General features: G+C 39.3%; 1 protein-coding gene across 3 annotated transcripts in view; it reads right to left on the bottom strand.

Moving 5' to 3' along the window:
- The window catches only part of pdgfd (platelet derived growth factor D), an 84,592-nt gene that overhangs the window by 45,556 nt on the left and 14,954 nt on the right, over window positions 1–24,082 (bottom strand). For 2 of the 3 annotated variants that reach the window (XM_022748566.1, XM_022748564.1), the window contains exons 2-4: window positions 11,487–11,697; window positions 10,242–10,419; window positions 2,326–2,385 (exon numbers count right to left, since the gene is read on the bottom strand). In XM_022748566.1, coding sequence (XP_022604287.1) covers window positions 2,326–2,385; window positions 10,242–10,419; window positions 11,487–11,697 — 449 coding nt within the window. The remainder of the gene's footprint in view (window positions 1–2,325; window positions 2,386–10,241; window positions 10,420–11,486; window positions 11,698–24,082) is intronic. The other variant, XM_022748565.1, reaches the window with a different exon arrangement.

Here is a 24,082-nt window from a genome sequence, read left to right on the forward strand (position 1 = left end):
ACTTTATTATGTCTTCCACCATTGTTATGTAGCACAGAATGATAAGATAATCCCATTTACCCTCGTTAACACCCAGTGGACAGATCTGGTAGTGAATCAGGTGGATATACTGAATTTTTTTCATCAGGTTAGTGTATGAAATGTGGAAGCAATAAAATGTGAATGGCTACTTCTGCAGAAGAAAAATCATTTTCTGAACTTGGTGAAAACCTTGACAAATGTTCCTGGAATCTTAAAAACTGCATATATTATCGTTCAGCCTGTGGTTACTTTGTGTACCGTGGCGGGGAGGTCAGCGCTGTTTCTTTCCAAGCATTGAAAAGAAATCCAAGAATTCATGGGAAGATTTGGAAATATCAACAGATGACCTCCACACTACCCCCAAAGACAGGAAACAACCATGAACATAAAGGACACAGTCACTGTTGGTCATTCTGATTCCTCTAACACTTCAAATTTCGGACAGAGCTTTTAGTGAAATGGAAAATGTTTTGATCTAATGCAGGCAGAGTCTTCTTCCACAGTGTAGAATATTACCTATAATTCTCTTGGGTAATCTGTATTAAATCTCTCCGTATTGTGGAGCATGATCAAAACTAACTAAATTAAAATGGTGGCATTACTGTTACTGTAAATCCTCTCCACTCACCCCTCATCTATGCACTCCTACACCATGTAAATATAAGAGTAGTCTGACATTTACTATAAGTTCAGAAACCATCCTGTAACCTATACATTTTACAACACACTGTGATGCAAAGACTATACACAGTGATGCAAAGATTATACACAGTGACGCATCTCACCTTGAAAAACTGAGCTTTACTCTACTTTTGAATACAGTCATTCACTCTTTGTGTAAATGTAAACATTTAGTCTGACATATAGACATGTAAAGAAAATGAAGATAAATATGAAAGTTAAATAGGGAAATTAATACTCTTTATATGAATTAACCTCATATATACTGTTCAACATGATTTCTCTTTATATGTTATATGTTTTCTACTATACTGAAAATTGTCAGTGAAATGGGAGCGGGAAAGTATCTGCATATCACACGGATGATTCATAGATGGCCGCCGCTCCCTGCTGCTGGCTATTTATCTAGATAGGAGGCAATTGCAATCAAATTCTTGTAGCATGTAGGACTATTAAGCCTGTGACTTTAGCTGCCATAATCAGCAGCGACTTCCACTCAGGCCGAGCTACAAGGGTAAGTGATGAGAAAATGTCAGAAGCTTATGGAGGAGACTTGGATTCATTAAAGCTAACATGGGAACAGAAGTAAACCTGTGAGACTTAACATTTGCTAACATTTATTTGCGAGAGGTTAAATACAGTGACTTAAGTATAAATTAAAAATGAATCACTTTAATGTATCGCTTCGCCATGCTGTAATAATGTGATGCATATTAAATAAGTGATCACATGCCAGCTCAGCTGAATATTGAAGAAAACAGTCAAAAGCTCCATTAGATTACTTTCACCATCATCTTCATAATAAATGTACCACACTTGCTCAGTAGTGTGAAACAGTTACCAACATGAACATAATGTACAACAATCTCAAATCACTGAGAAAAAAACCAACGCAGCAGATTTGAATATAAAGTGGAAGAGGCCAACAAACCATACATGTACATCCCATCTGTAGTTGCGGTGACATAGCCATACAGACGCTCTAAAACACCCACATACATATAACCATTATTAATCCATGCAGAAAAACTGCCACGCAGCCCAGTGCACACTAATTATTATGATCACATACGTCACTGAACTCCACCGCTCATACGCGCAGACACACAAATTACACTGATTACATGCACTTATAAAAACATAAGTCTAAAGAAGCATGTCATGTTACATTTCAAGCTTCATGCATAATTAATACAGTACAGCACACACATGCATGAATATATTTTGTGTGGGTGAGAGCTGGCCTATGCAAATGGACCATATATCACAATTATTAGTTTTGCCACTTTTCCTCTGTGTGCTTAAGAACTCGCTTATATGTGGAGTGGCTATATGTGTTGAAGACGGTATGTTCCAGCTAAAAAAAATTTTAAAATATAGTCTGGAAGAATTGAATTCAAAGTTCTCAACATCAATATGTTTATAAAATAGTATAATCCCGATGATGAATGTGAATGCTTTTCTAACCTGACATTTCTTTTTCATAGTATTGTTAGGTTCATTTCTTTCTTCCATTCAGTGTGTGAAAGCAGGTCTGATTCTGCGGGAAAAAAAAGGCAAATTCTAACGGAGGTCAACCATGCCTGTTCAATTCTAATTTTGTGTTGAGTGTGCATGACTCACCATCATGGGTATAGTGATGGCTTCCCAGTTGGTGTTGGCTGCAGGTAGAGGAGAGTCATACTGCGGGGATGGAAGGCAGAAATAACCAATCAATTGATCGGTTGAGCAGACAATGTATAAGGAACCACACTGAAGAAAGAGAGCAAATGACTACACGATTTAGGTCGGACTAAACGAATCATCTTGTGTCATGGTGGTGCGACAGCTACAGTACAAGTGTATATAAGTCGTCCTGTTATGGCCAACTCATAACTCCTCAAAGCTACATTTACTCATCACAGTACTTGCACATGGGCGGGAAATGTGAATAGGGTCTGCTTAGTATGGTTAAGTTTAGGCAACTAAAACTTAAGTCAGCTCAGTATCATGGCAATGGTTAACAGTAGGTGTTGTACCATAATATCTATGCATAAACACCACAAAATCTTGGTTGTTGTGGATTTATGTACCGAAATCAAAGTGTATCAGTGGACAAATGGCTCAGAAATGCTGTTTGTGTGGATTGCACTAAAGAGGTGATGCCACCAAGATGATACTTTTCTTTAACAACATTCATACTTTACATAGACTGTACATTTATTCACACTGTAAGTTATGGTTGATGTTATGAAACTACAGAAAAACCACATGTAAATGTTGGGGAAAGATTATCAGATAGCAGCAAAGGGAAACACTTCCATGTATCACTCCAATACACTTACGTTTTGCTTTTCAGTTCAACTTTTCAAATAGTTGACTTCAGACAGCTTGTAGCATGCAGGGTGTTCACATGCACTGTAATCTTAGACTATCCAAGATATTCAGGTGTCTGCCTGTCTTAACTGATGGACTGTCATTATGTCAGTGAAATCCTTAAAGAATTTCGAGGGAAGCTGGTCACAGCATGCCTTTGTGTGTCTGTATGTGAAAGAAATCAGACTCTGGTCAAAGCACGTTTAGGTGATAAACACTCATCAGACTGACATATTTGGAACACATGCACACATTCTTTGTCTTTCCCTTTCCCTCTCCTACACACACGTACACACACACACACGCGCGCGCACACAAATGCACACACCGTCTCCTGCATCACTCTCTGTACACACACACATAAAATCTCACAGGCTATCGAATCCTTCTCCTTGAAGAGTCTTAAATACCATCTCTGGTCAATGTGGAACAGTAAATCTGTCTCAGCCACACTTCAAAGACACGGTGCCCTCACTTTGTCTCGCTGTGTAAGTGTATGTCTGTGTGTGTCTGTGAATGTAATAGAGTTGACATCAAAGCCTGTCGATGCACAAAGTTTTTTGTTTAACAGATTCTCGCATCTGGCCTTTGGATAAATGTACTCACACATAAATGAACACCCAAACCAGCTGTGAATGAGGTCAGGACGTTTCCTGTAAGTGTGTGTGTGTGTGTGTGTGTGTGTGTGTGTGTGTGTGTGTGTGTGTGGGTGTGTGTGTGTGTGTGTGTGTGTGTGTGTGTGTGTGTGTGTGTGTGTGTGTGTGTGTGTGAGAGAGAGTGACTAAAGGCATGTTTACAGATTCCTAGTCTCATTTCCTTTTAAGGTTAAATGCTTCATGTCAAGCACATCTGGGCCACTTAATAGGGTCGGAAAAAAAAGACATAAACTGAAAACGTCTCTGCATGCAGACTGTAGTCACCTGCCAGCTACAGTGCCAAACTTTTACCCTAACAGTTTTTGGACAAATGCATGATGAATTGTTGCTTTTTATTTCAGGTGTGTTTGATGTTCATACTGGTTTTATTACAATCAAAGTTAGTCATATGTACTGAACAGTAACTCATTCATTAATCAGTTTTCATCATGATTTCATCTTGCATCTGTGTGGTGAAATCAAATTCTGGTGAATGATAGGAAGTCATGCTGCACTTTGCTTATTTATCTTCTTCCAAGAACAGATAAACAAGTAGAAACAGGACAGAAATGAGGCGACTTGTACTATAATATTACAGGTGGTTAGTATTGCCGATACGTTTCACTCACTTTTTGTTAAGGAGCAGCAAAGGTCCTGTATATGGTGTAAAAAATTTAAATTCCTCTAACTTTTTTTCTCATTCATGTAATCCCCTCACTCATTTGTTGACGCAAATACATGGTGCCATTGTTATCATATTAGTCTCACATAATTATATAGATACCAATGTAGATTATGCAGATTCCAAGTAGCAATGTTAAGAAATATCATGTAAACACTTCAAATATAAAAAGTCTACAGGACATATAAAAATCTTTTCAGAGGGTTTTTGAATAGAGTTTTCAAATGATTTATAAAGCAATGTTTAGAACTAAAAGTAATATTTCAGGCAATATCGCCATATTCACTAGTTGTAAGGTAACAAATTCTTATTTACAGTAGCAGTCTAGTGGAGGGGACACCAGGGAGCTGCCCTTTTCAACCTCCATTTTGTACAGTTGGACACTGGAGCAGCTGAGGATTAAGTGTGCGGTAGATGGTGAGGAAGCCAAGAGCACTGCCCTGTCGACTTTTACCTCGCATGACCAGGTATCTCGCTTACAGCTAGAGGACGTTTAAGTTAGTAGATAAATTACATCGGCCACATTTATGTTGTCTCATCTATGTCTGAGTCAGAGCTAATTTTCAAACCAGGAAAGTGCTTCCTCTCATCTCTCCCTCTAGCACAGTTGCTAGTTTACTGTCATACTTCTGATCTTAATCTGCAGTAGGGCTGTCTCAGTATCAGATAAAAAGAATTAATGATAAAAATATGATCAAGATATCTATAACAATAATGCTATAAATCAAATTCATCTTTAATTTTATTGTGTTTTGTCTAATTTTATCCAAATGAATTGGACTCATACGAGTGTAGAAGGGTGAAGAGAGAATCTCTTACCATAACTGTATAAAAGCATACAAAAAGAACAGTTACACTTTATGGATAGTGAAACGGTAACCAGATGAGCTGGTAAACAAAAGATCCACAAGGCCTAACATCTGCCATCAGCATATGATCATATGTGTGTTATTAACACAATCAGTATTTTGTTTTTTTTTCTAAATTCTAAACTTAACCTTAAAACCAAGTCTTTATCCTCAAACAGCCCATCGAAGTGTTGAGAACCAACCAAAATATCCTCACAATGCAGAGATGTTCTCTCTAAGATGGTTTAAAACTGAAATTGGTCCTCACAAAGATAGCAATACGAGCAAAAACACACTTGCATACATACATGCATCTGTGTTTCTGGTTTCATCTGGGGTCATATTCTGTAGAATATTCATCGGTCGTTTGGGAAGCACATGTCAGATGTCTGGGTTTCTCGGAACTAACTTGAATCAGGTTCCTGGATCAATAGTGTTTTCCCAACTGCACCTGGCTTCACAGCACTTCCCAGGAATACCCCCCCCCCCCCCCCCCCCACACACACACACACACACACACACACACACAATACTGTTACTTGTATGATCTCAGACAACAAAATCAATATTGGCAGAAAAGACACAAAACTAAGAAACAAAAATGAAAATCTGAGGTTCTGAAGTCTTACAAAGAGAAACTTAAAGCTGCGTCTGTTCACGATAAATATAATCAGGCTGTTTTGTGCACCTCGAGTTTCTTTTGAGCCTTTATAAAGAAATAGCTCTTAAAATTTTTATCTTATGCAATCAAAAGAACTCATTACTCCATGTAAGCTTGTGCTGCAGATGACGAATCACACCCGCTGAAAACCAGATTTGAAAAGGATCAAAGAGGAATGATTTGGGAGAAAAACAGTGACATGAATAATGAGTAAGGTCTCTGTTTGACTAGAGTGTTGCCTGCAGGTGGTGAGCTTTTGTTTGTTTTTGGAGAGGCGAGCAGTTTCAATCATATATCAGACATAAAGGTCAATTTAGGTCCCAGTCTGCGGAAACCTACCCAAACTTGAAGTGCATAAAAGAATTTCTTATGCATGTCAAGAGACCTGATCTAAAATGGACCCAAGATAATGAGACCTGATGTGAAATGTGGCTGACGTGATGAGACCCTATTCACGGTTGTCATTTCTCATACAGTACATGAATAAAATCCAGATGCACTTTTGTTTACACTTATCCACAGATCACATCAGAAAGTTCCTAAAGCTGTTTGTTGTTGGCCACAAATCACCAGCAGAAGAGTAAATGGGCACTTGAGAAGTAAAGTTGCAGAAGTAACAGTTTAGCAGCTACCTAAAAATTGTGCAGAACCTAACACAAACATGGATAAGTTGCACTGAAGGACTTATGATTCACTTATCTTTGGATCAGATAAATGCTACAACTGCTTTTTACACCTTCTGTATTCCTGTACATGTTAAAATCTTTAGAGCCACTTTTTTCATTAAGCTTAATGCGATGAAGTGAAAGAAGGCTTTAGTGTAAGAGGCGGCTTCCACAGACTGCTTGCTGTCTTTACACTTGGGAAGTGTACTTATTATGTATGCATCTTGGAGAGATATTTACACCCTCTCAAAATCAAATTCTTGAGACCTGCTATATACACCAACACTGCAGCAGCATGATGCTCCTCTAATTAACAGGCAGCCATTCATGGTCATTGAACTGAAAAAAACCCAGTCCAGACCTGATAAGATTTTATGTAATTTGGACCTGGCTCGACTTTGTCGTGGGTCAGGTTTTGGTTACTCGGAACCTGGAGTTGCTGTGAGGAGCTGTAGCGTTGACTGGATCTGACCAATGACTGGAGCCACAAACGACTGACGTCATGACGCAGCAACGACAGTGATATTGAAGAAAAAACATTTGTTATAATGAACTTAAGCCACTTAGAAAATCTAAAAAACCAATGTGTTGCATATGCATATTGATGTTAACATCATCGATTATGGCGACTAATTGCGACAGCTCTTGGGGTAAAACACAAACACACAGGCTTGGAACATGGCAGGGGCTTTGTTTCAGTCTTTTTTTCCCCAGTATGATTCCATCGGACTCCTTTTCTCTCTATTACACTGACGCTGGTTTACTTTCCCTCCTGGTTTTACTTTTATCTAGTCCACCTCCGTCCACTCTATATCTCCCTGACTCACAAATACCTCTCTCCCTCTCTCTCCCTCTCTCTCCCTCTCTCAGTTCAGGTTGTTTTAGTCATTAGCTGACATGCTGATATCATCTCAGACACCTGTTCTCTCCTTCCAGTGCTGTTTCTCCTCATTCCCGCTCTGCCTTTCGCTGTCTCTCTCTTACTCCCTTCCTCTCTCTGCTTCTTTTCCTCCTCCCTCTTATCTGTTCGACAGGTCTGGAGAGAACAAATTAGACCTGCTAAATTAAGCCACACACACAGCTCCAGTTTAGCTGAAGGGAAGGTGTGTGTGTGTGTGTGTGTGTGTGTGTGTGTGTGTGTGTAAAAGATGGAAAGACAAACACACTCAAACACAGGAGCTCTTTGAAAAATGGGTAAAACTGATCAAATAAGATAAGCCTCAAGAGTTGGATTCTGTTTTAAATGTACATAAGAGTGATTATTTGACCAGAAGAGAAATCACAAAGGACAGGAGGGAGGGAAGACAGAGAGAAGCAGCGGGAGTGTCTGAGAAAGAGAGATAAGGCAGTTGTTTGGGGTTTTTGCATTGATGAAAAGTAATGAGGTTCATTAAGTCAACTACCATATTTTGAGGTGCTTTTACTTTGTCAACATGTTGGATTGAACATGGTGAACCTGCTCTCTAGTATTTTCAGTTGAGGTAATTAAGGGCTCATTTTACTCAAACATAGGCTACAGTGTCAGGCCGAGTCCTCTGTTTCCTTCTGTGCAACATGTTTTATATTGTCTTTGCAACCTAGAACACTTGGGTTTGTTGTGGTGTGGGGCTTTGTGGTCATCTGCATTTCTGCAACCTTCTCCATTTTATTGGCATTTAATAGAGATGCCACTGCAATCCTGGTGTCTGGACATCAATAAGAAACTGAATAACTTATGGTGATTTTTATTTGTTATTTGATGTTTAGTGTGACTTCAAATGCTTTGTACAGTACTTCACATGTATATGTACGTATTGTATTTCCTCAAATAGTGACCAGGGCCTTTTTTTTTTTTTACCTCAACTGCAAAAGGTAACATGGCTTCATTTGAAGTAGACTTGTATTAGAGACAGGCCTTTATTTCTAATTCCCTCTGTTTCATAAGTGTAATTGGTCATATTTTAGTACAAAGCCTCGGCTTGATCCAGTCCATTCTCCCTGTTAAAGTTACTGCATTACGCTGTTAATACAAACTCAACGTTTTCTGTAACCTGTTCAAATTAGAAGCTCTGCAGTGTTGTATTGGTCAAAAACCCTTCATTACTTAACAGAGCTTTTATGAAACATTTGCAGGCATACCTTATGCGACAACAGAATTAAAGGACAGCATTGCAAAGTGGATCAGAATGAATGATTCATATGCCACCAAAGTGTTGAAAATAGCATTATTATATTGTTGAATCTATTAGATTAAAGCAGTAGAAATGTGCATATGCACGTTATACAACAGGCACTAGGAGTTTATCCAATCTTGTTTTTTCCCTGGCCTATATTTGGGGGCTGGCCTTTACTTGTTTGTAAGTGACACATGAATGCATCAATAATAATAATTCAGTATTATAATATATATATATATATAGCACTCTGAGAGTTGTCATTGTGCATTGTGAGTACTTTTACTTTTGCTGATGATCCTTGTTTCGTTTTAATACTTGCATAATTGCCTGTGTAGCTTAAGTCTGAAACGCAGTGTCTCAGTGGAATTACTGTTCAGAAACTGGTAAAAACACATCAGTGAGTCACACCATTGAACGGGGTGATGTCACTTCATTACAATGAAGTTAGAGTCTGTCCCTTGTACTCCGCCCTACTGACGCTAAAACTAGCTAGGATACCAAATGTGTATTAATCCACGGCTAAAAATAGTCCCCATCAAATGCACTACTTTCTCCGGTTTGAACGACATTTCCTAAAAACTACAGTGCCCAGCTGTTTTAGGAAATGACTGGGCCCTTTTTAAAAAAAATGAAACTATTTTAATGAGCTTCGAGGCAATGAGCTTTGGGCTGAGTAGCACAGAGATAGATAGGGAAGTTAGAAAGTACTGACTGATACATTATTAGTTGGTCTTGGTCTTTGTTGTCAATAAGTAACACAAAGAATAATGATAGACTTATCCTTAAAAAAAAATCTCAGCTGTAATATCCAAATGACTATGAAAGTGAAAGACTGTCTGCATATACAGTCACTCTCTCTCTGTGTCTCTGTCACTGTCTTGCCCTTTACTTCATCTTTGCTCATACCACTTTTTTTCTCAGATAATAAGCGATGCCACCAGTTCAACCTCGTCTATGATGCTGTGTCTCTTCCCCTCTCTCTCTTCTGTACTCATGAAAGAAGAAGCCAGGGAACATCTTTAAATGCCTCTTTCTCTCTCCGCTGCTCTCTCTCTTCCCCTTTCCCCTCTGATTATAGGGCGGGAGAACATCTTCAAATCAGATTCCCTCTTTTTCTTCTTTCCTCATCCTGACAGAATGACAAAGCTTATCTCCTTATCCGTTCATTTGACAGCTTTTAGGAGAACACTTTCTCATCTTCCCTCCCTCCCTTTTCCCCCATCCCTCCATCTCTCCTCTACTGTCGAGTGGACATGAGAGAAAGAACAGTTGGCTAATCCATTTTGGCATTTTAACGACCATGTTACTGGATCCTTCTCTCCCTTCCTTGTCCCATCTATTTATCTCCCCATCATACCATCTCTCTCCTTTATTGTCAAGTGGAGGAAAAATAGTGAGAGAAGCAGTTTACCTGACGCGTCACAGAGGTACTTGGGCTGAACCTCATGTGAAAAAAAAACTTAAAGCTATGTCCCAAATAACAGCTCATGATTCATCGTCAAGTGAGTGTGTATGTGTGTAAGTGTACGTCTCTCACCAGCAGTGAATAGTAGATTTTGAATCCCGGCTTTGCAACAAAGTAATCATCAGACTTGAAGGTGACTCTGAGCGTGTTGGTTTTGGAGTTGAGACTAGGTGGAGCTTTCTGCCCACACCAGCGACCCCAAATTATAGTGCTGGTCTCTGATTGGTCCTCCACTTCCACAAAGTCATACCTGGAGCGAGAAAGAAAAGGAGAGGTAGATGAATGCGTGGGAGGGAAGAAGGGGAGAAGGTTAGAGGATGAAAGAAACTTTTTTTGTACATCTCTGATACGCCTTAGCACAGTCTAGATTAGTTTATGGATCTTCGGATCTTGTCATCAAACTTGTGATGAGACAACTCTATGATGTCTTCTCAAACCACCAGGCCGTCCTGCCAAAGTAGTTGACAACAAGACTTTTTGGGGGAAAAGTTTTCAAATAACTTTGACTAAACGTTCCAGCAATCAATGCCCCTGTCAATAAATGAGTCCATTTATCAAACACACACAGAAATACACACACAGTCAATGTTACAAACAAGATTTTTAAAAGCCGGCAAAGCTCCTTTCTCCCTCTTCCTACCTTGCCACATCTCCCCTCCCTCTCTTTTCCCCCTGCTGCTCCCCCTTGTCTTTTCAGCAAAGTGCTTACAAAGACGACTGAGTTGCATATGGGGATTAAAAAGTCTATTTTCTCCCCTCAACCCTCAAGGACAAACTTCTTATACTTCTTGCCAAGAAAGCAAACTTTAACTATCCATCCCTCTCATCGTGATCCCCCCACCCCCATACCTTTTTATGTTCTTTTCTCTCACATCCTTTCGATCACATTTTATTGTTGGTGTGAGAATGTGCATACATTATCAAATCATTTTCACGTTTTACTGTAGCTGTTGTACATCCTTCCAACTTGAGAGTTTTACTCACTAAACTTTTCCTCTCCTCTTTGTCACTCGAAACCATCTCTCCAGCATTCCTTCTCTCACTACCTGGTTATTTAATCGCTCATACTTTCATCTGACCTTTCTCCTTTATAGCTGCTTGTAACTCATCAGTGCTTCCTCCCCTTTGTGCTCTGTACCTCTATCCTTCTTTGCTCCTTTCAGGTATTATCTTTCTCTCCTTTTGTCATTTTTTGCTAAAGACATTTATGTCATCCTGCTTCCTTCTTTCATTCCGTCTTCTGCTCTAAACCTCTCCTGAATTTCTCTGCCCTCTCCATCTGTATTTTATTCTGTTTCTTTGCATCCCATGTTTTACCTGCACACTCCATTCTCAGCCTCCTCCAGGCCGAAGTGTCCGTCAAACTCCAGGTGAATGCGGCTCCCTGGCGGTGACAGCAGTTTCCATGACAACAGCAGGTTGCGGGGGTAAGCGTTAGGGTAGCGTGGGCTGTTGATGACTCCGCCCGCTGGTGTTACTGTGATGTTTTCGTCTTTGCGGTACAAGTCTGTGGTGAGGCGATTGCTGTCTGTTAGTGGTTACAACTAATCAGTTAGTTAGTCCAGCTCTAAATTAAAACAAGTAAAGCAGCTTGTTCACAGGGACGTGCACACAAAATGTAAATTACATGCAAAAACAACAAATAGATCTCTGTGGATATTGGCACAGGTAGACACATTTGTTGAGACAGACAGAAGCACAAACAGAGACAAACAATACAAATATTAATCTGACATTTCTATCTAATGACTGACTGACAGTCTCATATCTGTCCCCCCAGTGTTAACTTTCAGCCATCATCTGGTAAGCTTAGGTTAGCTTAAAGACCGGACAAGGCGGAGAAGAGGTAGCCTGGCTCTGTCCACACAAGAACAAAATCCACCTTCATTGCAGCTCTGGGTGTTAGCTTTTACACTGGAGATATAACATGGTAATTATTGATCTTTAAGGTTGTTGGTAAGACTATTCAGACGGAGCTGTGTCCCCCTGTTTCCACTTTTTATGCTAAGCTAACTGCCTGCTGGCTTCATATTTAACAAACAGTGGTATAAATACTCTCATCTCTTGACCATACAGTGAATAAGGTCATTCCCAAAATGTCCAATTATTTCTGTTATAGCCTGATCGATACTGGACTATGATATTGATATTTGGAGTAAAAAAAACAAAACAAAAACCATATATTTTATCCAATAACGATTTTTTTTAACATATCATAAACAATCAATCTGACTATAGATCCCTTAGATTTGTTTTAATTTGTTTCTAATTGTGACCAAAGTAAGATAAGATGTACCTTTATTAATCCCCCGTAGAGGAAATTCAAATTAACAGCAGCACAAGGGAAAAAATAATATAATATATAAAGAAATCAAATAAGAATAGAAACAAAATCTAGAATAAACAAGATAAAGCAGAAATACTATATACAATAACATACAAATGCAAGTAGGCAGGTCTGTACATGTGCAAATATAAAAATACATAGAGTTTAGTGATTGTAGCAGTTTGTCTGGGTTCTATTGTTATATACAGATTTGAGTCCTTAGACTGTGGGTGCTGTGGCTTTTTGTAGTCTGATGGCTGATTGGACAAAGGAGCCACCCAGCCGCTTGGAGGTACGTGGCTGGATGAGTCTGTGACTGAACGTGCTTCTACATACTGCATACTAAGTGGGACATTTTACAGTTGAAAACATGTTGGTGCTTTCAGCTAGACAAATTATGTAACAGGGACACTGTTTCTAAATTACTCCAAACCCAGTTCAATGTGTCTGGACTGCCGTTTCTTGTCATTATCAGCTAACATATGCACCGATACAGATATCAGCAATAAGATAATAATGGCCAGTGCAACAGCTTTCTACAGTGTTCTTTCTGTTGTGGTTTGCACAAACATATTGTGAAAAGAAGACATCCGAAGTACAGGATAACTGAGAAAAGAGTCAGATGGCTCATCTTTAAAATTATTCTGTAGAGGTGAGAAATCCAATTTTAACAAATGCCTGGTTGTGGATCTGTTTAACACATATGGATATGTTCATATATCTTTCCTTGTTGCAAAGTGCACGTCTGACCTTTTCACACCCATCAGATTTTAATATTTCTGTACAAGTTGAAAATTTGGCCTGACAGTGCTTCGAGGGAATAGGTCAAGGGGTCAACAAAAATATTCAGATTAACTCTGTGAAGGTCATGAATATTGACAGCAGACAGGAAAAGTGGCCATGGACCAAAATGTAGGTCAAAAGGAAATTTTGACCTAATAGTTAAGGGGTTCACCAAAAACATTAGAAATCATTCTCTGGTGACCAAGAATCACACCCAGTTTTATAGCAGCTTATAGCAACTATGGTTGCACAAATTTACAGTCTGGGCTAAAAACTGTTGCAGGAATATATATACTTTGTTCTTGTCTGAATACATAGATGCACAGAATAAAACACACACACACACACACGTGCACACATATCTACTGATAATAAAAGAAAAAGAATAATATTAGAACTAAAAGCTGTCATGAGCTCTGATTATTAGCTTCATTGCTTCACTGAGTAGTTCTATAAATAATAACGGTACTCTCCAAAGTATAACAATCGCTCTTATCAGCACTGATGAACATCATATTCACACCCACTGAACATCTAATCCTATTATATCAATCATATATATAAAAATTATATTATATTTTAAAATTTGCACAAAACAACTCATTACACACACAGACACACACACACACACACACACACACACACACACACACACACACACACACACAAACACACACACAAACACTGTAAGGTCAGGCACTGTGCTGAAGTAGGCTGACAGGGCTATATTTTCTAAGGGGTGTGTATTTTTTGCAAGAGAGCTGAATGTTTAATCAAGGCACCATAGCCTGCACCCCAGGGAGATGATGATGAAGCTTTGGCCTTCTCCTCCACCTCTTCACTGCAAACTTCCCCTAATTCCCCATCCTATCTCACATCCCATCTCTTTACGTCCCTCCTCTCTGCTTCGGTCAGTAATTCTATCTCATCGGTCATCCCGCGTTCTTTGGCAGTCTCACCTTCTGCTAGTTCTGCCTTCAGCAATTAAGACTGTACCTCAGATTGTGTGTGTGTGTGTGTGTATGCATTTATGTGTGTGACAGTGTGTGTGCTCTCAGTTATGAGCATTTATGCTTGTGTGAATGTATCTGCGTGTGTGCGCGTGGGTGTTTGTGTGTGCGAAGGGGGCAGAGTTTGTTTGTAATGGGATTCTTCCACTCTGCTGATCAGAGGCCTGACTGTGTAGGTCCATTCAGTCGTAAAAGTGCTTATGTGTCAGGAACTTTCACCTACTAAGGTGCCTTGGGATCAGAGCTGTGTGTGTGTGTGTGTGTATGAGCTTGTGTGTCTATCAGTATTGCACATGAGGAAAACTGTGTTTATTAGTATGTGATCATTATCATTTCTATATATCACCAGAATGCAGCAGAATAGCTTGTTGCATCCAACGTGTTTACTCCAGTGGACGGAGATCTTAGCAGACTGAAGGTACATCTTTCAGTTATTTTACCTGACTCTTATGGAAGCCAGCACTGGCTTCACATCCAACTCCAATCCTCCTCTTGAATCACTCGTCTCCTTTTAATTTGGTTTGATCTCTTAGTATTTGCCGATGTTTTGCCTATTTTAATGTTTTCTCTTAAATAGTGAAAACTCATTTATCCAACTGGAAAAAGGACCCACTCAACATCTCTTGCATTTGTTTGCTCTAGCGAAGTTTCATGGCCATGTAGGTTAAATCTTTCCAAAAAGCTATGGTTTTAATTGTTGATCGGAAATATGATAAACCTACCTACTGCATGTTTAGCCAATCAAGGGCTACGATGAACCTACAGCTGAAGTTGTTCATTGGCACACAAAAATTGTGTCTGGTAGACATTAGTTTTAGAGACAAGACATTTTCTAAAGAAAGGGTATTCATTGTGCAAAACAATAACAGTCTACTTCTACTCTATTTTGTGTGTGTGTGTATGTATGTTTGCATGTTTGAACATATGTGTGTACTATCTCTAAGTATATGCATGAATGTGCATTTATTGTAACATGAATTAGCATTTATGTGCCCACCCAAGCTGCTCTGTGTGCGAACGAGGAGTGTGTGAGAGACAGAAAGCATTTAGACGAAGGAAGACATTAAAATGAGAAAATATGCAAATATGCTCGAGTACCACCCGGCTCTTTTGGATGCTGCTCCTCAGTCACACCATTGACCTTACCATAAATCTTGCAGTGATGTCAGTGACTCCATTGCAAATTCATGCAAATGAGGCAATGATAAGAAAAGGGGTTTCTGTTAAAGATCCAGTCCAGAGAATTGACAGCGCTGGAAACTGCCAGCTACATTTCGTCAACCTGCTTTGCAAATGCATGTAAGGCTATGGTTTTGCGTTAAAGGCTAAAATGGAATCAGGGCAGAGCAGGATCCTAAGGAAGCTAACATATATGTGGTGGCACAGTGGGATATGCTTTGCAGTCCAGAAACACTAGGACATTAGCTCTTGAGTACAGCACAGTGCACTTGAAGTGAAACAGTGACTATGCTGACTTTTAGTTTTAACAGTGTTAAAAAAAAAAAAATCACATTTATTGTGGGTCACTTCAGGTAATCACTGACTGCAAGGAAATATTAAATATGGTGACTTTATTTATATTTATTTTAATGTGTTCAATATGTAATAGATCCCTAGAATTAGGGGACTAATGGGTTAAAAAACCTACACTTTATCACACTATCTGATCTGTATGTGTATACTCTGAAAGTCAGCACTCTAACATCATACTTCAGTCTCATAGTCAACTTAATATGCTGTATATAGCAAATATTACTGCTCATATTATATCATTGCAGGGTGGACAAAATAAAATAAAATAAACTTGGCTGTTATCAGTGGGCTTAAACATGCATGTAAGGACAAGTTTTTCCAGATCGTCCTCAAATATGGCAACAAATACAGTCTCTCTCTCGCTCCAACTCTCTCCTTCTTTCTCTTTTCATCTCTCTTTGAAACCGTTTTGTCTCTTTTGTTCAGTTAAATTCTTTATCCACATCTGATCTCTAAATTATAACTGCTGGTCTGTTGCCTGATATTCCAGCATCTGTTTTGTATCTTTGACTATGGGGAATAATTTAATCTCCCCCGGTTGTTATAATTTCAACTCTGCCTCTTGCTGGTTTTTAGGTCTTTTATTACGAAATAGTTGAAACTATATTTGTATTTCTTTAGCAAGGACGGAAGGACTATGTAGCCTACATGCATCTTTAAAGGTGCTTTATAAGTTTTGTCTACCAATGGACGTTGTTTCTCACCAGGAGTGGGTGGTGGTAGTGATAGTGGTCGCTTGCCAGGAGCTTCAGTCATAGTTTGATTTACAAGACAAGAGGTTAGAATATGCTCTGATCAGTGCCGCTTCTTCATCTTCATCTCATGTTGGACTGGATGCTACAGTGACTCACTATCACAAAGTTATATTACAAATCGGGCCGGGCCGGGGATAGCTGGTTAGCATGCTAACTGCAGTAGAAAAACAAAGTGATAGAAATACAAGCAAAACCAAAAGGAATGAAGTTTGATGCCAAACTCGTAACATTTCTTCTAGACTAATAAGTAAACAGCTGTTAATGCTAATGTTGGCTATTTAGCAATAGCAAAAACATACATGTAGCTCCTTGAAAATAAGCCTTGCTGCAATTAGCTGCATTTTTACAGTAGTGGGCAGAAGTGCGATGATGCATCTGCTCGAGCAGGAAGTAATGGGCGAAGGACTGAATAAACAGTCACAGGCCCTCTTGTCTTGGATAAATACAACTACTACAAAATAGTCCGCTCTTTTTAAATGTACTGATTTAAGTCATCATGTTTTATCAGTCTTTTTAATGATTGCATTCTTTTTCCAAACATCTGCAACATAAGATTGTAGATCAAAATCATAATTGTTAATATTTACTGTATTTTACAGGGCATGTGCTCCAAACCAGTCACATTTATCTCTTTCAGACTTGAAAGCAAGTTAATGTTCTGCAATCTCAGGGAATAAGATGATGTCAATAGTGCTGATAATATCACTGACAGTCTGACTCACACCCCTGGATTTAAATACACACCCATACACGTAATGTCTGACACTGGCAATTAAGCTTTCAAACTCCTGATCTGACACTTGAACAACTGCGACAATGACGCCGCGTGACTCTATTATACGTGATGAGTGTGTGTGTGGGGGTTGATCAAGGTGCGTTTGTGAATGTGCTGCGTTCCAAGAAAAAGTTCTCCTCTGTATGTGTGTATTTGCATGAATGCATGTCTGCCAGGATGTATGTGGGTAAAATCTCACTAATTAAACTTGGCTCTGCCACCTCCAGTGCCAGGGTGTGATGTTCTTCATGGCTCTGAGATCTATTTCTGATCCAAGTGCCAATCACACTCTAATCACCCAGGAACCAGCGTGCATCAGAGACTGAGAAGTAGCTCTGTTGAAAAAGTGCTGAAGTCAAAGAGAAAAAAAACAAAACAAGAAAAGAACTGATGATGAAGGCGAGATATTAAACTTCATATTTCTCTTTTAATTAAAACTCGATTTTGGTGAAATCATAGGTGTGCACTCACCTAATATTATACTTATACTCTATTCTGCGCAAAACAAACCCTATTTTTCTTGAGTGACAGTTTGCATATGGTACATTCTCACTCAGAGACAGACTCCCACAGGACATTACCTATAACAAGGCAACCCCATTTCCTACGTCTGCCATTCCCTGTCTAACATATCCTGTCTGACTTTCATCTTCTCAAAATCAATTCTCATAAGCCCCAGCATCAGCTAACAGGACACACATAATTCATTCACTTTCAGCTGCGAAAAACTTCCCAGGGAAGTGCGATATCGCTGTTCTCGTTCTTGGTGGCATTCCCTGTTTCTATCTTAAAATAGGTGTTTTAAAATGTTATGGATTGGGATATGATGTGCTTTGAGATTAAGAAATTAGGTTAAACTACATAATAACAGATAGTTGTTAAATGAATGATTCATCATTTTAGGAAGTACTGTATACTCATTTGCTTCCTGGCAGAGTTAGATGAGAAGACCAATACCATATATCATATCTATCTACAAATTTCAACCATGGGCACAGGGTGACAGAAATTTCTACACATTATATCTTGTTTAATCCATACAAAAACCAAAGTTTAACAATCATTTTCCGTTTCAATATGGGGTGATATACAGGACTATTTCGTGGCTGAGAGCAGCCAAGAAATTGTGTTTACACTTTGTTTTTGTACAGAATAAACAAAGGAGATATCATGTTAATTAGTAAAGGTTTTTTGTTATTTCAGACACAGCCGGGCTAGTTGTCCCCCCCCATTTCCAGTCTTTGCGCTAAGCTAAGATAGCCGACTGTGGGGTGTAGCTTTATATTTACTGTTTACTGTTCCAACATGAGAGTGGTATTAATCTTATTACCTAATCCTCCAACGGGAGGCAAATAAGTATAATAATAAACTTTTAAGTTCACAGAGAATGAATGAGCGTATCAATGACAGGACAAGGGAGTAAAGAAACCAGTTCTGATTTAATAGACTGGTGTCTGAAAAAGTCTGAAATATCTAGGGAAAGACTATTTAATAAAGCTGTGAGAATGATGCCTTGTAGTTCGTATGCAGCAGTGGACAGCTTTGACCAACTTTATTCATACTGTGAGGTAGTTACTAGCTCAAACACGGTAATCTAGTATATCTTTTATGAACCAACTCGGCTTTGGCATGAATGAACACAGCAGTAGCTCTACCAGTAATATAGAGAAATATTTGACTAGAAAAGAGACTGTTGTTTAAAAACTCTATCATCATTATTATTATTATTATTATTATTATTATTATTATTATTATTATTACAGACCCATTTGCTGTCATTCTCAGATATCTTCTAAATTGTTTATTCATCTGTGTTTGGCAGTAGAGTGTAAAACATTGCCCATTAACTGTGTGCGCTTGTGTGTGCTTGTGTGTTGGTTTGTGTGCGAATATGTGTGCTTTTATGTCATTGTTTGCGTATGTGTGTACAGTGGGTTTGTATTTTGTATATGCACATCTGTAAGCCACTATATGTGGGTCTGTGATTGTGTACATGTAAGTGAGTGTTGGTTGTTGATGCGGGAAGCTGTACTTGCACCCTCAGAGTATTTCCACCCATGAGAAATAACCAAAGCCTTTTCCATCTGGCTAAATGTTAGCTCAAGGCCTGTGTGTGTGTGTGTGTGTGTGTGTGTGTGTGTGTGTGTGTGTGTGTGTGTGTGTGTGTGTGTGTGTGTATCAAAGCCTGTGCTGGCTCCACTGTTTTGCCACTCTCTCATGACAAATCAGCTTTAAATATTCTCCCTTGTTTCTCAGTCACGCTCACACAAGCATAGAGGCATGAAAAAGACAAACACACACACACACCCTGGGGATGAACGCTGCATGCCGAGGGGTGTCAGCTTTGGTCAGCATCGGCTCTCGCCCCACATCTCTCCTCCTCTCTTTTCTTCACTTTCTCTCTTCCCTCCATCCTGCACCATCTTCTCTACCTCTGTTTCCCTGTCTTTCTGATCATGACAGGAAGAGTGAAGCTTATAATTTTTCTGTTTTGGTTTACATTAATCAATACCTGATATAGACTCTCACATTTGGAAAATATTTAATGTTTAGAGACCAAGTCAAACCTGTGTTAGTTCATTGAAAACAGTCAAAAAAACAGTGCTTCACTAATCTATCAGTCTCTTCCTCTGTCTGGATCTAATCTTACTCTTTTCTGTCACATTATTATTTTGATGCAGCCTCACCTTTGCTGCTACAATCAATTAACTTCCATCACTATTTTTCATCCAGAGAGACTGCATGTTTTTTGCAGTTTCAGTGTCAAAATGTGGGGAATGGGGATGCTGGAGTTAAGCGTTGGCATGGAGATGAAGGCTGAATATAGAAAAGACTGAGAGACAGGAGAGACCTTTTGGTAATTCTCAAGTCTAACTAACAAAATGATGATCAAGAGGGAAAATGTATGTTTAAGGAAAGGGTGTGTGGGGGGTGTCCAGTGCATTAGGCAGGCCACACAGGCAGTCCTCTGAGAGCTACATACGTGCTGAGGCAGCTGGGATGTACATATCCATGAATTATAGAGAACAGCAGGCCTACATATATAATTATAGAAAAGAACACACTACATGCATTATGTCCCTTCAGTTGGACACAACACTGTTGCTGCATTAGCTTGATGGTCACAGAGTTGTGGTCAGAGAAGTGTCCTGAATATGGACTTCCATCTGAAATATTTCCGTTCAAAATGCATAAAAAATAAGAAAAACATAAGAAATATATAGAATTTAAATATATAAAATTCCCTTTAATCCATTAATTCCACCCATGAGTATCAAATTACAAAATAAGTTTTAGCAACTTATTTTGTTGTTGAACTGAAATTAAGTTATTTTATTTATTAAAAAAAGAAGAAAAAAAAATAGATTCAATTTTTGGTGTTTGTTGTTATGTTTGTAATTATTCGGTCAAAATGCTATTTATTGAAAAGAGGAACTTTAATTTTTAGTTTTATTAATGTTCCTCCTGTGATAGTACCCTCTACATTGGTGTTCTTCAATTAATGGAAAGCTTTGCTTCCAACTGACAGTGTCTGTAATGGTAATTTTATTGGTGTAATGTCTGTGTAGTCGGGCATTAAAATATTTCTGAATATGTCCTTAATTTTAAAAGACACACAGGCATTTAACCAGCTGGGGGACAGATGCATGGATTTATTAAGAAAGCTGGTTTCGGCAAATGTCCCACTGGCCACCTATGGTATTTCAACTAAGAATATTCCCTGCAATGCAAAAAGCATTTCCCCATAGACTCCATTATGAAAGAGACAAAACTGTTGACAGGACACCTCCAACTGGAAACAAGGTCATTCCTCTTCCTATTATGAATTTTTAATCCATGGAGTTTTTATTTTGTGAAACTTTCTCTGAGCCTTGAAAAGTGACTTTCATTTGCATAACAACATCCCAATGTGAAGTCTATGGGCTGAGCAGGACTCTCTGGGCAGGGCCAGAGGGGGAAACACTAATGCACATGTGCAGCGGCCTGTGCAACACGGATACAAACCCGGAAGGAAAGAAAACTTATTTGGCTCATACACCAAGGTTCAAGTGAGTCTGAGTACTTCTGGTATGAAGTTCATGTAATACATCCATGGGCTGATGTCATTAGCTTAGTCTGTGATTTGAGTGCTCCCTGTGTTACTCTGTGACGCTCTGTCTTCCTCTGTTTTGTGATTCAAATCACAGCGTAAAGTACATGACTACCTGTTATTGTGAGTTTTATTAGTCTGGTAAGTTGCCATCTCTGCAAATGGGCACATGGAAGAAAGATAGTGAATGTTAGTCAGACCCAATTCCTTTGTATAATGCGCGACCAACACAACACTGAGCTGTGCTGGAGTTGCCGATGCAGATGCAACATGACCTGAAAGTACCGTCTTGTAAAAAGCGGTGCTAATAATGGTAAGCTAGGCTAACTAGCTTCCCCTTTCCAAGTGGAATAAAACCTTAACCATACAAATGGGTGTTGAATGTTGTCAAGAGACTGATGGCTTAAATGGCTGATGGTACATAAGCACTGCTGTGTGCTTGTTGAAACCTTTGCAGACTAAACAGGGCTGTGACAGGCTCCAGTCAGTAGCTGCTCTCTTGCTACTCTCTACTGTAACTGTCTAATATATTAAGATTTGACTTGAAACATCTGCTTAGAAACATATTGGTTGCCTGGTAACATTACCACATAGAACTTTCTATTTCAATGCTTCTGGAAAATACTGGTGTCTCAGTGACTTCAGCAGCAGCACTATATATTGATGACTCACACACTGACTGAAATCCTCCACAAACAGCTTCACGCATTTAACTTCCCACATGCAAATAACTCACAAGCAAACAGATCCAAGTGTACAGTGTCCTGTATACATGCAATACGCTCTCTTTAGTCCTCCCTCTTGTCATGTTCTCTCTTGCAGTAAACCTACAGTACATATCAAGCAGACATACATTCACCCATTTCTCACATTCTCTCACTTTCTTTGCTTTTGGATCTCTCCTCATCTTCAGCACAGTAAAAACTAGAATTAGTGCCTTGCGGCTGAATTCCTCCAACAACCAGTCAAGTTGCAGTTTACATCCATGTCTGTCCAGACTCATATACTATATGTAGTGAAGACTTTGAAGGAATTTGTCATCATTGTTGTATGAATTCTTGAATTATGGCCAACATTTGTGCCAAATTTGAAGAAATTCCCTCAAGGCGTTCCTGAGATCCTGTATCACGTTCATGAGTATGGGATGGATGGACAGAAAACCTGAAAACATAATGTCCCCAGCCAAGGCTGTCACTGGTGTGGAGGCATAATAATCATGACCTAGCAGTTGTTCCTGTAACCCCTGCCTGGGGACAGTTTTGGTACAATCCAAAACACTGTAGGGTGTTTGGCGCTCTCTGTTCTCCACTCATAGGAGAGGTTACACTCTCGGTGTGTGTTTGTGTGGGTGGATGTTTTCAGTGTAAGTGCGACAGCATATGAAAGGTTGAAAAAGCATATGTGTGCGCTCTGTGAGCACATACCAAAGTTTAAACGTTTGGAAGATTTTGCGTGAGGGCAATTGGGTATGTGCGTGCGTGCGTGCGTGCGTGCGTGCGTGCGTGTGTGTGTGTGTTCCTTTGAAGCCAACACAATGGCATGTGCTGTGACACAGACAGAGGAGGTTAGACAAACATTCACAGACATGACCAAAACACTGTTTACTGAGCTCACTCATTCTCCTCAAAAAGACTACACACAACTTGGTGTGGACACAGGGGACAAAATGAAGGTGAGGAAAGGTTGAGAATCAAGAATGAGACAGAGCAGAGATGAAGGACACCGGGATGAATGAGGGAGAAAGAGGAAGAGACAGTGATTGAGTGAAGTAGAAAAGGACAGGGTTGAGAAGAAGAGGAGACTGAAATGGAAACGGGGAGAGAGAATAAATGTCAAGCCAGAACGGATAAAGAAAGAGAGGGTGGTGGCAATAGAGAGACAGATAGGGAAACACTGTTGCAGCTACTGTACTGTGAAAAGAACAAGGAAAGTCCACAAAGCCCCAAGATACCTCAACACATCAAACACTGTATAGGCTACACCAAAGAGCATGTCTAAGTTAGACTCATAAATAAGCAAAGATACTAACTGCTTTGTGTGCATGTTTGAAGTTGTGTGCATGTTGGTGTAAGTATGTCACTTGCTTTGTTTGTGATGTGTGCCAATTTGTGCAAAATCATCATTATCTCGCTTTTGCCATCTATCTTCAAAGGCAAAAACAAAGAGGAGACATCAGTGAAAAGCTGTGACTCACAATGCATTTGAATTTTTTTTTTTTTTTTTTTTTGTTACTGGAGCTTTTTAGCTGGTCCTTACATCTTCTCCGGCAAGTCTCAATGGTCCTTTTGGGCCTTTGATTAGCATTAGCATCCACTTAGCTTTTGCAAGTGCCTCTCAGGCATCTATGACTCAATACCTGTTGATGGGGACAAATTAGCCTAATGCGTACAAAGAAGAGGGATGAGCTACACTCTGCAAACTAGGGCAGAAAATCTGTGGTTAAAAAGTTGAACAGATAGTGTTCATTTTTCTTTTCAGGACATTGACTGTGAATATTTACTCAGCTATATTTCAAAGATGTTGTATGTTGTAAACAACTTGAGAACATGTGGTATTACTTAATTATGTTATTAACATCTGCAGTAGAAAAGAACAGCACAAAAATGTTTTTTGCTGGATCTCAGAAAATACCTTCCCTTTT

The sequence above is a fragment of the Seriola dumerili genome, unplaced genomic scaffold (assembly GCF_002260705.1).
Source record: "Seriola dumerili isolate Sdu_G_001 unplaced genomic scaffold, Sdu_1.0 BDQW01000122.1, whole genome shotgun sequence".
Classification (NCBI taxonomy): Eukaryota; Metazoa; Chordata; class Actinopteri; order Carangiformes; family Carangidae; genus Seriola; species Seriola dumerili.